This window comes from Gaeumannomyces tritici (assembly GCF_000145635.1).
Source record: "Gaeumannomyces tritici R3-111a-1 unplaced genomic scaffold supercont2.2, whole genome shotgun sequence".
In the NCBI taxonomy this organism is placed as follows: Eukaryota; Fungi; Ascomycota; class Sordariomycetes; order Magnaporthales; family Magnaporthaceae; genus Gaeumannomyces; species Gaeumannomyces tritici.
The window spans coordinates 494,866-507,011 of record NW_008804546.1 but is presented as its reverse complement, the minus strand read 5'-3'; the positions used below and the strand labels follow the sequence as shown (position 1 = coordinate 507,011).

The following is a 12,146-nucleotide window of genomic DNA, read 5'->3' as shown; positions in this document are numbered from 1 at the left end:
CCCCCCCCCCCCCCGACCTGAAGGCCGACAACAGCCTGACGAGGAACAAGGATGACTTTGTCCCAGTCGATCCGGCCGGGAAGGTGGTGACGTGGTACGCCTGCGGGCCGGCCGTGTACGAGGATGCCCATCTGGGCGCGCAAGAAGCTGGTCAAAGGGTGGGGGGAAGCAGAAGACGAGGCACGAGGAGTGGCTGGCGACGCAAGCCGGCGGCATAGAAAAAGAGGGATATGAGGCAGTGTCGCTACTCTCGGGTCAAGTCGACTTACTCCGAAGAGTCTTTTTTTTTTTTTTTTTTTTTCTGTTTTCGTTTTTGGCATGCGAGTAGCTACTGCTTTTGATAATTCCCAATCAATGTTAATTTCCAACAAGGCACTGCAAAACAAACCGCCGGCCTGTCACACCAGGGAATGGACAAAAAAAAAAAGGGGGCAACGTACGACGCCAGCGTGCCAACCATCACAGCCCCCTTTATGTTTGCGCTGCTGGGAGGCTCGAAAGAGGGTTTCGTTATATCTATCTTCCTGACACATTTATAGGCTTAGAGTAGACACAAGCGTGCGTCGAGGTCGGGCATCACAAGCATGACCAAGTCAAACCGCCCGCTCGAGAGTTGAACCGCAGCAAAGGCGGCGCCCCCCGGGGGAGAAGCACTCTTTCGTCAGGAAAAAGGCGCATAAGGGCGAGGGAGCGGCTCTTGTGGAAAGTGGAGAGGAGTGCGCCTTTATCGTGGCTGTCCGTGGACCAATCCCCCCGTCTGTTGAATCCTCACGGGAAATATTCAGGTAGTTGGTGATGTGTGCTAGATAGCTAGATAGCTCGCACCTTGGCTCGGGACGAGAGTAGTTGGTGGTGATTTCTTTGCCCGATTGTAGACATACAGTCTTGAGCCTCATTACCTAAATCTTGGAATGTCTGTAGATTACGATACGGCGCCGCTCACTGCCGTGCATCATGCAAACTTGTCAAACGACACACCGGTCATGTCAACTGATGTGCTCGTGAGATTTGAGTGCTGACGAGATATTCGGCGCCTCTTGGTAGGCACGGGTACGTTTACGCTTAGCTATCCGATGAAGAGCCAAGATGTTTTGAGAGTTGTAGTGGCAGTCAGTTGTGATTTTTTTTGTATCCTAATTCTTGCCCCATCTCTGTCACGAGCACCCAGCACGGCGTGTTTACTGATAAACTCCCGCCTCAAATTTCTCGGCGTCGTAAAACGCGGGTACGATGGCGTTACCGTTGAAGACGCGACCTTGGAGGGCGTTTACGGCCTGGTTTTGCGGCATTGTTAGTCTCCTTTTCCTCACCACAAGCCAAAGCCAAACGGTGGACCTCATAAAAGCATGTGAGGAAAGAAGGGGAGGATGAGAGAAATAGCCACTAACCCGAAGAGCCGAAACCTGATCCGTAAACTTGATAAACACTTGCTTCGTCTCGACGTGGATGTATACTCTCTCGAGACGGCCATACTGTGTTTCGACAATGCGTTAGCATTTATTCCTTCACCCCCAACCCCCCACCTCGGGGCACAAAAGAAGCGCGAGGGTCGCCGGCGAGCCAGGACGGGTGCGCCAACCAACCTTTTCTCCGCACTCCTCCCCAATCTCCTGCGACAGGCCCTTTTCGACCTCGGCCGCGACGTCGTGCATGCCCTCGAGCATGCCGCGCAGGACGACGACCTCGCTCATGCGGCCGAACCTGCCCTCCTGGCCGGCGCCGGATCCGCCGGGGGCGGGCTTCCCGCCGACGATGCGGGCCACGCCGCCCGGCTGGGCGAAGCCGCCGCCCTCGGCGTCGGGCAGGCGCCGGCGCTTCTCGAGCTTGACCGACAGGCCCTTGGTGATGCCCTCGTTGCCCTCGGCGCCCAGCCCGCGGCCCTTCTCCCAGCCCATTTTCTCCATCATGCGCGCCGCGAACCCGGACTTGCCCGGCCGGCTGGATCGCTGCTGCTGGTCTCCGGCGCCCAGGCCGGCCGTGGGCTGGTCGCCGTCGTCATCATCGCCGCCGTCGTGACCGCCGCCTTGATCCACATCCATCTCGTCGTCCGGCGCTGCTGCTGTGTCGTAGCGCACGGGGGCGCGGGATATGGTTGCGGCGGCGGGGTTGCTCGGCGCAGAAGCCGCCGCGAGCGCCGGACTGGCGGAGCGAGGGGCTTGGGCGCCGCCGGTAGAGAGTGCCATGCGGCGGGCGTAGGCATCATCGCCTGTCGCGTCGTCAGGTGGCGGAGGGGCCGACGAGGCTGAGGGCCGTATCGTATCATGCTCTGCCTCCTGCGAGACGTTGCGCCGAGGAGGCGACGGTGGAGGCGGAGCGAAGGAGTAAGATGGAGGTGGGGCGAACTGGCCTAGTGAGTTTTTGGTGTGTTTGTCAGTTTTTGCTGTGGTTTGGGAGGGGCATGTTTTGCCCAGCGGGGAAGGGGGAAGGGGGAAGGGGGCAGGGACACATGACGCACTCGACTGCTGGGCCGCGGCGTTGCCACGGCTCGTCTCCTCGTCGGCGTCGCTGCTAGCGGGGCTGCTCCGGCCCCTCCTCTGCCTGCGCACCCGGTGCGCGTTCAGCACGGCCTTCCACTCGCGTATCTCGGCGATGCGCTCGTCGCTGCGCAGGTACTCCTCGATGTTGGTGGGGCGCGACGGGTCGTACAGGTCGTCCCAGTTCGTCTCAAGGCCACTGCCGCCGTCGCGGTTCTTGTTCTTCTTGGCCTTGCGGCCGCCGCGCTGGCGCTTGTCGCCCGTGCCGTACATGTACTCGTCTTCCTCCGTCGCCGCCCAGTCGGCCAGGCTGCTCCGCGCCGGCGGCTCTGCGGCTGCCGCCGGCGCGTTCGCGTCTGGTGCTGCTGGCGGAGCTGCGGTTGGCGGTGCTCCGGGGGCAGCGGTCGTGGTCGAGGAGGAGGAGGAGGTGGCGGCGGCGGGAGCGGCAGCGACGGGCGGGGCGGCCTTGGGGAACACGACCGAGGTTTTTGGCTTCAGCTTTTGCGCGGGCTGTGGCCTTCGCATGGGCTGGAGGCGGAGGGTGGCTGGTTTGGGGAGAAATTAATATGGCTGAATCCCCAAAGAAGTCCTGGCTTCTGACTGTCGCCCTTCTCGAGGCGCACCTGGATCCAGCATGGGCTTTTTGACGGCAGCGCCGCCGCCCGCGCCTTTCTCACCGGCCGGGCGCGGGGCCGATGCCGGGTCGGCGGCTTTGGGGTCGAGGAGATTTGCGTAGAGCGACATTGCGGCGCCGCCGCCCGCGGGCGCGGGCTTGGACGGGCCGGACATGGCGGTGTTGTGGCTATTGGGGATTATCGTGGAATTGTTTTATGGCGGTGGAGGAAAAAGCGTCGGCGCGTGTTTTGCCGATAGCGCGACAGTCGACAGGTTGACCTGTGCCCCACTCCCCTGTCGGAGTTGCCTGCTCCAAAGCCAAGCGGATGGTGTCATCACAGCGCATGGAGCTCCAGAGAGCTCCAACCCCACGTGTCCCCCGTAATGCATTCCACGAATGACCTCAACCAAGCATAGAGAAAATAAGAAGCAATGCCTCGGTTCGGCTGTGTAGACCGGATTAAACATGTCAACTGCAGTGCCATCCAAAGGGCGCGCCCAGCTCCAAGCCGAAACTGTGGGCAATCCCATATGGCATATGGGTGCCGAGGCGACGAGGGTGGACAACATATTGATCCAATACATGCACGCTTTCCGCACAGCAAAAGCGTCAATTCCCGCTCAGGGCCCACCCCCGCCCTTCTCCCCCCGCCGCCTCGGTGGATATGATTGAACCGCTCAGGTCAAGTGGCCAGCAGCGGCAGCGGCAGATGGTGGAACGAGCCTCAGCCAGCAGGTCAAGCAGGTACACGCACGCACCCGTCCCTCCCCCTGACACGGCACCTAAAAGCCCGCTGCCCACCTCCATCCCCCTCTGCCTCCTTAGTAGGGAGTCCCTAAATGTCACTGCGACTAGTCTCCTCCTCCTCCCTCCTCGGCCGCACCGCACGTCTTTACAAGCTCCCCGCCGCCCGCTACTCCACCATGTCGGCCCCTCGCAAGTTCGAATGGCTTGTCGTCGTCCCGGACGTCCCCGGGACCCTGGCCAAGAGGATGGAGGTTCGCGCGTAAGACACCTCTTGCCTTCTGAGCATCTTCACAGCTTCGCTTGGCAGCTTCGAGTGTACATGAGGCGTCGTGCCCTGACTAACAGCTCTCATAGCACACATTTTGCGGACCTGAAGCGTTTTGACGCCACTGGCAATCTGAAAATGGGGGGCATGTCTTGCTCTCTTCACTCAGTTCCTTTTCCCCTACGAAACAAGACGGTTGCGGGCTAACAGGACTTCCGTCCGCAATTCTAGGCGCTCTCCTGGAAGAAATCCCCGCCGACGACGAGCCTTCCAGCCTCAAGATCAACGGGAGCACGCTCGTCGTAGAGGCCACTTCCAAGGAGGAGATAATGGAAATTCTCAAGGGTGACGTTTACACTAGAGAGGGCGTCTGGGACCTGGAAAAGGTGAGAGAACTGCTTAATCATACCAAAACGCCCGCTTCCTCCCTGTCATGTGGTGACTGACGATTCGTCCCTTGCCTGGTGGTCCACAGGTTCAGATGTGGCCATTCAAGTGTGCCCTGCGCAGTGCCATGAACTAGGCCGATCTCGAGGTTCCTTCAAAACAATATCTGGGGATCCGTTTTCGGTCTTGATGTTCAGCTTTGATACACACGGCCTGGCCGGTCTCTGATGCCGAATTTGACCCATCATCTCGCTCGTATGAAGTGTGTGAAGCTCCATACCTTCGTAATGCCTCCCTCCTAATCTTCTGCCGGGCTGTATTTTCCTCCCGTGGGTGATTGGGCAGGGGAATACTCGCTAGAATAATACAATGAAGCCAGGAGGCGCAGCTCCGAGTCGCCTCGGCCTTGGACTCCAACAATGTGATCTGCTTCGGGGTGCCAGACCAAGCTCGATATAAATAATACAAGAGACGCCGCGTCTGTATGGCCGACTTGGCCGTGTGTGAGAGAGTGTGGACCAGGATTTCACTCCACAGCCCTCTCCTCCTCTCCGGGGTCCTTATCGGCTTTAGCGTCATCGCTGGGCCCGTTGTTGAGTGAGAGGTTCTGGAGAGGCATGTCATCCGAGTCGACTCCGTTTTGTTGCTTTGCTTCCTCCGCCTCCGCCTTGAGCTCAGCCGCCACCCTGAGGTTGTAGTTGAGGTCGTAGCACTCGGCCAGAAGCTCACTGAGTGCCCCTTGACCCTCAGGGACGTCGCTACCGTGCATAAACTTTCCATCGACCCGCATGTTGTCAATCATGTTCAGCTGAATACACATGCATATTAGCAAACACGCATCCCGGGTGCTGCATCAACAACTTTGTGCTAGTCATATTCAACCAATCTTGTGGGACGAACCTTCATGCTGTAAGGGTACAGCTCTCGGACGGAATTAACGCCCCCAGAGTTTTTGACTTCGACCAGGATCCTCTTCAGGGTCTGCAGCTGGTTGTAGACCGGTATGAGTGCCTCCGAGACCGGCTCCGACATGATCATCAACGAGTATATCAGCCCGTAGCTGCGCCTGATGAGGTAGAGCAGCGTCTTGAGGCATGCAAAAATTGAATCAGCATTCAGTTTGGCCAATGTTAGAGTAGGTACGTCACTTACGCGTTGGACGTAGAGGTTGGCAGGTCTACCCTCCTCGTCGATGAAGTTGCCGTCAACGCGCTTCTCATCGATCTTGTCCAGAGTGCGCTGGTAGTCGTAGAGGTCAGTCTCCCGGAGAGACCACGCCTGTGTCAACGAGAGACTATCCAGCTTGTTGCGTATCCCCACCAGCACATCGTAAATGTCTTTGAACCCATCGGGAATGGCCCCTTTCCTGTAGTCACCGTGTCAGCGGGGTCGCTCCCAAAAACGGGATGCTACGCGACAAGAAGCAAACCTACTGTTCAAGGACAATCTCGCTCCAGGCAAGACAGCGATTCAAGAGGTCCGCAACATCATCACTGCCCCCCAGAGGGGAGCCATCTTCGGCGAGAAACTTCCCATCCACGCGCTTCGCATCGACTTCCTTCAGCTCCGACTGGAGCTTTGAAACTTCCGACAGGGAGAACTGAAAATGACTCAGGTGCGTAAGCAGGCTGCGCTAGGTGTATGACAAGGGCGAGAGACGTACCTTAGACCTTGTGTTGGCTAGTGACAGCGAGCGCAATATCGAGACGAGCTTCTCGTGGATTGTGGGCAGTGGTCCGTCAAGGCCTTCTAGTCGCTTCTGCAGGTTCTCGAGCGAGGCTCGGCAGAGCTCAACCCGGTGCGAGAGTAGCTCGACGAGATACGGGGAGTGGCGCGAAGTCGCACCCTTGATAGTGATGTCTATCTTCTGCAGTGTTTCGGCCATGCTCTGTAGATCTTTGGCCGAAAAGAGCTCTGCCTCGGCCAGGTGGTCCAGCAGCCGTTTGATAGTCGATGTGAGCGCATAAGCAGCAGGGGCTTCGCTCAGCTTCCCGATAGTCATGAACAGGAGCGAGATGAGTTGCAAGCAGCTCTCAAGCACCTTGTCCACTGGAGCCCGTCGAAGCAGCAATGGCCTCGTCGGTGGTCAGCAAAAATATCCAGGTGGAGGTGTACGACGCCAGCCCATTGGGGGCGGGAGCAAAGGCGTGGGAAGAAATAGATAGCACGATGGGGCGGTTAAAGACATACACTGTGTCTCCCCCTTGTTGTCTCCTGTGCGAACCTCATTCAATAGTCGTATCTGTTCGATGACTTGGTCATAGAGCTTCAGGACATCCGGACCGCGGATGTAGTGTGCTCGGTCCTGTTTGAGGAGAAGCAGCTGATCTCGGATCGCCACCAGCCTCTCTAGGATTTCCTTCTCCCAGGCGTCCTTGGGGACCGGAAGAGCAGGCGTATCCATGATGGCAGCTGTCTGATGAGAGCCAGCTACGCTTCACCAGGCCTGATGTAAGCGAGTGCGAGATGGTGAGTATGCACTCTGTATGTGTGTAGCAAAGAATACGTGGTAGTATAAGGACAAGCCCGTGTGGTGATGGGGGCAGGTGTTTGCTCCAGGAACCTGGTGCCAGAGGTGGTTGATAGTGCCGTCGATGGCTGCTTATCAGACAAGAGCCTCAGTTCGGAGCGGCGAGGGATGTGACTATGATGAGTCAGGCGCCATGAGAGCTACCAATGGCGTGCGAGCGTGCAACTCCGAGGAGGAGCCCGTTCAGGCCGACCGGTCCGAACTAGAGTGATCTCTGTACTGCCCGGAGCGAAGCCGCAATGAGGCCAGGCCAAGTGGGGAGCGTGGGACAGCACGCCTGACTGTGGTGCAGCTAAGACGAAGCTAACTAAAAGCACAGCACAGTGGCACAGCTGTTGCGGCGGAACGTCGCCGTGGCCGCGGATACTAAGGCAAACAGGGGCGCAGCTTGCCTTGTGATGATATCGTAGCGTGGTATGGTGGAGAACAAAGAATCGCCTGGACTAGTGTCTGGTCTTGATTCGAGAAGGGAGCAGCTAAAGCTTCAGACCACTGCAGTCGGAACGTCGTGCAACTCTGCGGGAAAGCGGGGTAGTCTGCGGTGGGGCTGCCATTATTTGCAGCGGCGCAGGTAACTTCCCGGCTGAGACCTGTGACGCACCAGTTGCTGCATCTTTCCAAGCTTATGGTCTCGTGTACGCTGCTCAGCTGCTCTCGGTGTGGCTGCACTGCTCCTGCTGCTTCCACGCACCTCCTGCAGTGTCCACTGTGACCTCAACCACTACCTGCCAATCTTTTACCTGTTGTTGTGCCACCAGCGAGGTATTGACTCCTCAACTGACCAACAAGCCAGGGCGGAGGAAGGGCCCCGTCCGAACAACAAGGTAGGGGGCCTGCACTGACAACTTGTCTGCAACCTACCTAGGAGTGCTAGGTAAGTATGGATGAGTAGGGATCTAAGAATAGGACAGAAGGCGTAGAAATGTGCGAAGGAATGCGCGAAAACAACGTCATGAAAGGCTGAGGGGAGCATGCATGCACGTTAATCATGGTACAAGCTAGGTACTTGGCGGTGTTGGCGGGATAGGGTGTATGCCCAGGGTTGAAGGAAAGGAGATAGCATCAACGCTGAGGCGAAGAAGGAGATAGGGAAATAAATAAAAATGCAGGAAGCCAGAATACAAAGGGACAGGAGTCAAGATTGCGAGGGCAAATATGCCTTGCGCTTCCGTTCCCGTCGAGCCGGCTTAAGTCGACAGACGGCCATCCCCTCGTTCGACTTCAATCGTTCCACGCTGGCACGTGGAGTTTGTCAGGAGAGGAGGGAGATCTTCAATCGACGGGACCAGCTCTTGCCTTGGGGGCTGGAGAAAGAGTCACGGCTTCGCCTCCTCGCGGGGGTCATTTACCGTTCTAGATAGCTCATCAGGATTCGCGACCCTGAGATGGGTTCGGAAAGTCTAGAAATGCTGTGGTTGGAATCGCACGCCTTCATGCACGAGCTGCCCGTGCTACTATGAGTCGCACCCTGTGAGCCGGAAAATCAGATTCATCCATTCCGAACGCCCAAGTGTGGGCCGGTGACGCCGCTGATGACTGGCCGCCGCGGTGGATACCCCCTCGAGTGGAGTCACGCCGAGGGCGATTGGGGTTTCCCACCTTACACACAAATATTCCCAATAATTTAGCGACAGCCTCCTTCTTTGGCAATCTTCCCAGATCTTCTCAGCATCCTCCAGCAAATTTCCTTTGCGATCAAACCCACGCACATCCCTCACAATGTCTAACGCTGAGCTGGCCACGTCGTACGCGGCGCTTATCCTCGCCGACGACGGCATTGAGATCACGGTAAGCGGCGGAGCGAAGAAAGCAGCCCACCATATTGAGAGCGCACGACGATATTCGGAATCGGGATATGGGGGCGGGGGAAAAGAGAAGGACGGGCGCCGCTCGGCTGGGATGTGCGCTAACGATTTGATTTTCTCTCCTGCCGCGACTATAGGCCGACAAGATCTCGACCATTATCAAGGCCGCCAACGTTACCGATGTCGAGCCCATCTGGGCCCAGCTGTTCGCCAAGGTACGATTTCCCCTCGAGACGGAACCGATGGATGGGGAAGCGCTTGGCTAGAGATGCGCCAGACCCTGCGGGAGTGGTTGCCGGATAGCTGCTGACGGGAGGACTTTCTGCTTGGAAACAGGCGCTCGAGGGCAAGGACGTGAAGGACCTGCTTTCCAACGTCGGCTCGGGTGGCGGTGCCGCCCCTGCCGCCGGTGGTGCCGCCGCTGCCGGTGGCGCCGCCGCCGAGGAGGCCAAGGAGGAGGAGAAGGAGGAAGGTGAGTCTCCCCGAACCACCTGCTGCGGCTGCGCGTTTGTGGCAGCAGCAGCGGGCTATGATACTCCCTTCCCCCGCGCAACCGTGACTGACATCTGGCGCTTTGCGCACCCCGCTCTGCAGAGAAGGAGGAGTCCGACGAGGACATGGGCTTCGGTCTCTTCGACTAAACGACTTTTGCGATCGGCTTCTCTTTCCCTTTTTGTACTTGACTCAAAACCTGCATGGGCAACGGCGACACTGGAAGGGATCTCTTTTTTCACGCACTCTGCGGGCTACTGCGATGACGATGATGACGGCGGCGGCGACCGCCGGGGCGTCGTCGGCCGGCTGGTTTCGTCGGTTACGGGGTGGGTCGGTCTTAGCTGGCTGCTCCGCGGACGGAGCGGCCCTTTTTCATGGTATAATGTGAAAGGCGTGCGCGCTCTCTTGGGAACTTCACATCTACGGATCGGTTCTGGGCGTCTGAGACCAAAATGGGATGTGACTTAGCAGGGCTTTTTTCCTGCTCACAATTGTCAAGGCAGATGCCGTACTGTGTGACTATGCGGTCCCGTGATGCCTTCTCATGGACTCGAATTCTTTTTCATTTATTCGCCCTGGAACTATCGCCCAAGCCACCCCGGTATCCTGTGCTCTGGCTTTATTCAAGAGCTTGCCGCTGCTACTGGCGCCTACTCTATCCACTTGACTCACCAAGATGCTCAAGTCGATGTCGTCACAGCACCACGCACTTTGCAGCATCGTCTTCCTCATGCGCAGCTGCGCAGGCTTTCTCCCGGCCGCTGCCCAGTTCCCTACTTCGCGATCAACACGGCGCTAGGGACCAGGCCCGCCTCGCGCAGGGTCTTGCTGAAGTCCATATCTCCCTCAAAGACCTTGCGCGGGAAGGTGAGCGTGAAGCTCTCGACAAGCGGGACGCCGTCGTCGGCCTGCAGCGCCTGCGCTACTTCGAACAGCGTCGCCTCGGCCGGGAACGTCTTTTGCACGCTGCCGCCCGAGGGGAGCTGGAGCCGCAACCTGGCTTCGGTGTGGTTGACGGTCCGGGGGGCTGCCGCGGGCGCGGGCGCGGCCGGGGCGGCGGCGGCGGCGGTTGCCGAGGACGCGCCGCCCTTGGCGGCCTTGGCCTCGTCGGCCTTACGCTTCCGCTCGGCCTTATCGGCCTCGATCTTGGCCTTGATGCGGCGCTTGGCCTCGATGTCGTCCAGCTTCTCCTGCCTCTTCTTGGCCGCATCCTTGATCTGCTCCTTCCTCGCGAGCTCCTCCTTCAGGTCCTGGGTCTCCCTGGTGGCCTTTTGCCGAATTTGCTGCAAAGGTGTTGGCTGAATTAGACACAATATGGTAGGGCTGGCTAGGTGGCTACCTAGGTAGATGTTCTCGCGCTCACCTCATTGCGCTTGGCATCCTCCTTGTCCTTCTCGCCCCGGACGGCCTTCTTGGTCTTGAGCTGCTCCCTCAACTCTGCGAGGCGCTCCTTCTTTTGCTCCTCGGTCAGGGCCGCCATGGCCTCGGCAGACTCGGAGAAGTCGGTGTGGCCACTAGCAACAACAGTAGTTAGTGGCAAAGCAGGACTACGGATTGGCTTTGAAGGCAGGTTGATGAGAATGCCTTACGACTTGGTGGCATGGAATGTGGCCATATCGCTGTTGCGGAACTTCTTGCCACACTCGTTGCAAACGAGCGACTGAGCAGTCTCACCCTCGTCGACCCCGGCGATCTTGGGCCCGCCAGCCTCGTCCTCATCCTCCTCGTCGGCGGCCGCAGCAGACGTGCCGGCCTGTAGCTCCTCTAGTGGCTTGTCCTGGTTTACCTCCAGCCACTCAAGGGCGCCCTGGACTATCGTTTCAAAGAGGGCCAAGATTGCACCGAAATACGTAAGCCATTGTGAATTTATATCAAGAGGGACTCTGGCTATGTGCCTCTTGGGTATAGATCGACATACGTCCTCCTGTCTTTTTCACGGCGAGCTCGGCACGTGACTGCTCGAAGCCCATCTCGATCAACAGGTTGAGGTCCGATGGAGCCATGTTGGGCGATGGGTGCGGGGCTGGTGGTGGTGTTTGGAAGGGCAACGGCAAAAGTGCTTATTTTTGGCCTTGCTGAGGCGCCTCAGCTTGGCTCCGTGTGCCGAACGAATGAAATGACGGGCTTAAGCGGTGCCAACAGCGGCAGAAGTCGAGGATGCGTATTTGGCGATATCGTTGGAGGCTTGGTAGGGGTGGGTGTGGTGCCTGGATCCCGGTTGCCTTGCGACCTATGGATTTTGGGCTGGCTCGTGGGACGTCATTCGTTTGCTGGCCGTGCTGTGCTAAGTACCCCGCCTGCGGTGTTCTCCGTTCAGTGCTGCGTGGCTAGGCTGCCTGCGGGGCTCCGTAACCTAAGTGGATGGTACGGAGATCGCTGCACGGTGGGAGTGCCCGTCGCACCTTAATAATGATTGTGCTGTATGTAAGGCCTCTATCTCCGAACGTCTCGTGGAGATGGAGCCGGGCAGCAGCCCGAGCATCAGGCATTGGGTGTAGGTATCTCCATCATCTGCCTATTGGGTGCTTGGGCCGTAGGTACGTATATGATTGAATGCATCGCGTGCGTCTCAGCCTGGCTGCCCTGGCGACCACATGCTGTTCTCCAGCTGTTGCTACGACTCGGGGATCTGCGAGCTGAACGTGCGCGGAAGCGCTTGGCGGAAGCTCGCCCGCTAAGGTATCCTACGGACTGCGCCTTGACTTGGCCGCGTTGGGTATCGTTCTCTCTCCGGCTGCTAGTAGGTAGTCTCGCTCAGGTTCCGGCATAAACGGGTGTTTCGCATCCACTCAAAGCTCGGCGCTCGGCAGGTCGGGTCTTTGGGCTG

At 58.5% G+C, this 12,146-nt stretch overlaps 4 protein-coding genes across 4 annotated transcripts; 1 reads left to right on the top strand and 3 right to left on the bottom strand.

Annotated features, from left to right (window-relative positions):
- Positions 1-995: 995 nt before the first annotated feature.
- On the bottom strand, positions 996-3,369 carry GGTG_02719 (hypothetical protein). The gene is made up of 5 exons (XM_009220494.1): positions 3,098-3,369; positions 2,456-3,019; positions 1,584-2,347; positions 1,389-1,472; positions 996-1,274 (listed from the first exon to the last, which is right to left on the bottom strand). The coding sequence occupies exons 1-5, from the start codon at positions 3,261-3,263 to the stop codon at positions 1,179-1,181; spliced, it is 1,674 nt and encodes a 557-aa protein (XP_009218758.1). The 5' UTR covers positions 3,264-3,369; the 3' UTR covers positions 996-1,178.
- Positions 3,370-3,525: 156 nt separating this feature from the next.
- Positions 3,526-8,391, bottom strand: GGTG_02718 (hypothetical protein). The gene is made up of 6 exons (XM_009220493.1): positions 6,680-8,391; positions 6,153-6,538; positions 5,923-6,089; positions 5,642-5,855; positions 5,390-5,575; positions 3,526-5,297 (listed from the first exon to the last, which is right to left on the bottom strand). Exons 1-6 carry the CDS (start codon positions 6,891-6,893, stop codon positions 5,016-5,018), a joined length of 1,449 nt encoding a protein of 482 aa, XP_009218757.1. The 5' UTR covers positions 6,894-8,391; the 3' UTR covers positions 3,526-5,015.
- A 201-nt stretch (positions 8,392-8,592) lies between these two features.
- GGTG_02717 (hypothetical protein) lies at positions 8,593-9,468 on the top strand. The gene is made up of 4 exons (XM_009220492.1): positions 8,593-8,807; positions 8,962-9,039; positions 9,161-9,296; positions 9,419-9,468. The coding sequence occupies exons 1-4, from the start codon at positions 8,739-8,741 to the stop codon at positions 9,463-9,465; spliced, it is 330 nt and encodes a 109-aa protein (XP_009218756.1). The 5' UTR covers positions 8,593-8,738; the 3' UTR covers positions 9,466-9,468.
- A 271-nt stretch (positions 9,469-9,739) lies between these two features.
- GGTG_02716 (hypothetical protein) lies at positions 9,740-12,143 on the bottom strand. The gene is made up of 4 exons (XM_009220491.1): positions 11,238-12,143; positions 10,909-11,131; positions 10,683-10,833; positions 9,740-10,602 (listed from the first exon to the last, which is right to left on the bottom strand). Exons 1-4 carry the CDS (start codon positions 11,320-11,322, stop codon positions 10,093-10,095), a joined length of 969 nt encoding a protein of 322 aa, XP_009218755.1. The 5' UTR covers positions 11,323-12,143; the 3' UTR covers positions 9,740-10,092.
- Between the last annotated feature and the right edge of the window lie 3 nt (positions 12,144-12,146).

Coding starts and splice junctions, on each gene's coding strand:
- GGTG_02719 (XM_009220494.1), bottom strand. CDS start 3,263: ATGTCCGGCCCGTCCAAGCCCGCGCCCGCGGGCGGCGGCGCCGCAATG. Junction 2,348..2,455: donor CGCCGCGGCCCAGCAGTCGA/GTGCGTCATGTG, acceptor AAAACTCACTAG/GCCAGTTCGCCCCACCTCCA. Junction 1,275..1,388: donor ATCAGGTTTCGGCTCTTCGG/GTTAGTGGCTAT, acceptor CCGCAAAACCAG/GCCGTAAACGCCCTCCAAGG.
- GGTG_02718 (XM_009220493.1), bottom strand. CDS start 6,893: ATGGATACGCCTGCTCTTCCGGTCCCCAAGGACGCCTGGGAGAAGGAA. Junction 6,090..6,152: donor TAGCCAACACAAGGTCTAAG/GTACGTCTCTCG, acceptor AGTCATTTTCAG/TTCTCCCTGTCGGAAGTTTC. Junction 5,856..5,922: donor AGCGAGATTGTCCTTGAACA/GTAGGTTTGCTT, acceptor CGGTGACTACAG/GAAAGGGGCCATTCCCGATG.
- GGTG_02717 (XM_009220492.1), top strand. CDS start 8,739: ATGTCTAACGCTGAGCTGGCCACGTCGTACGCGGCGCTTATCCTCGCC. Junction 8,808..8,961: donor ACGACGGCATTGAGATCACG/GTAAGCGGCGGA, acceptor CCGCGACTATAG/GCCGACAAGATCTCGACCAT. Junction 9,297..9,418: donor GGAGGAGGAGAAGGAGGAAG/GTGAGTCTCCCC, acceptor CCCGCTCTGCAG/AGAAGGAGGAGTCCGACGAG.
- GGTG_02716 (XM_009220491.1), bottom strand. CDS start 11,322: ATGGCTCCATCGGACCTCAACCTGTTGATCGAGATGGGCTTCGAGCAG. Junction 11,132..11,237: donor CGTGAAAAAGACAGGAGGAC/GTATGTCGATCT, acceptor TTGAAACGATAG/TCCAGGGCGCCCTTGAGTGG. Junction 10,603..10,682: donor AGGATGCCAAGCGCAATGAG/GTGAGCGCGAGA, acceptor ACACCTTTGCAG/CAAATTCGGCAAAAGGCCAC.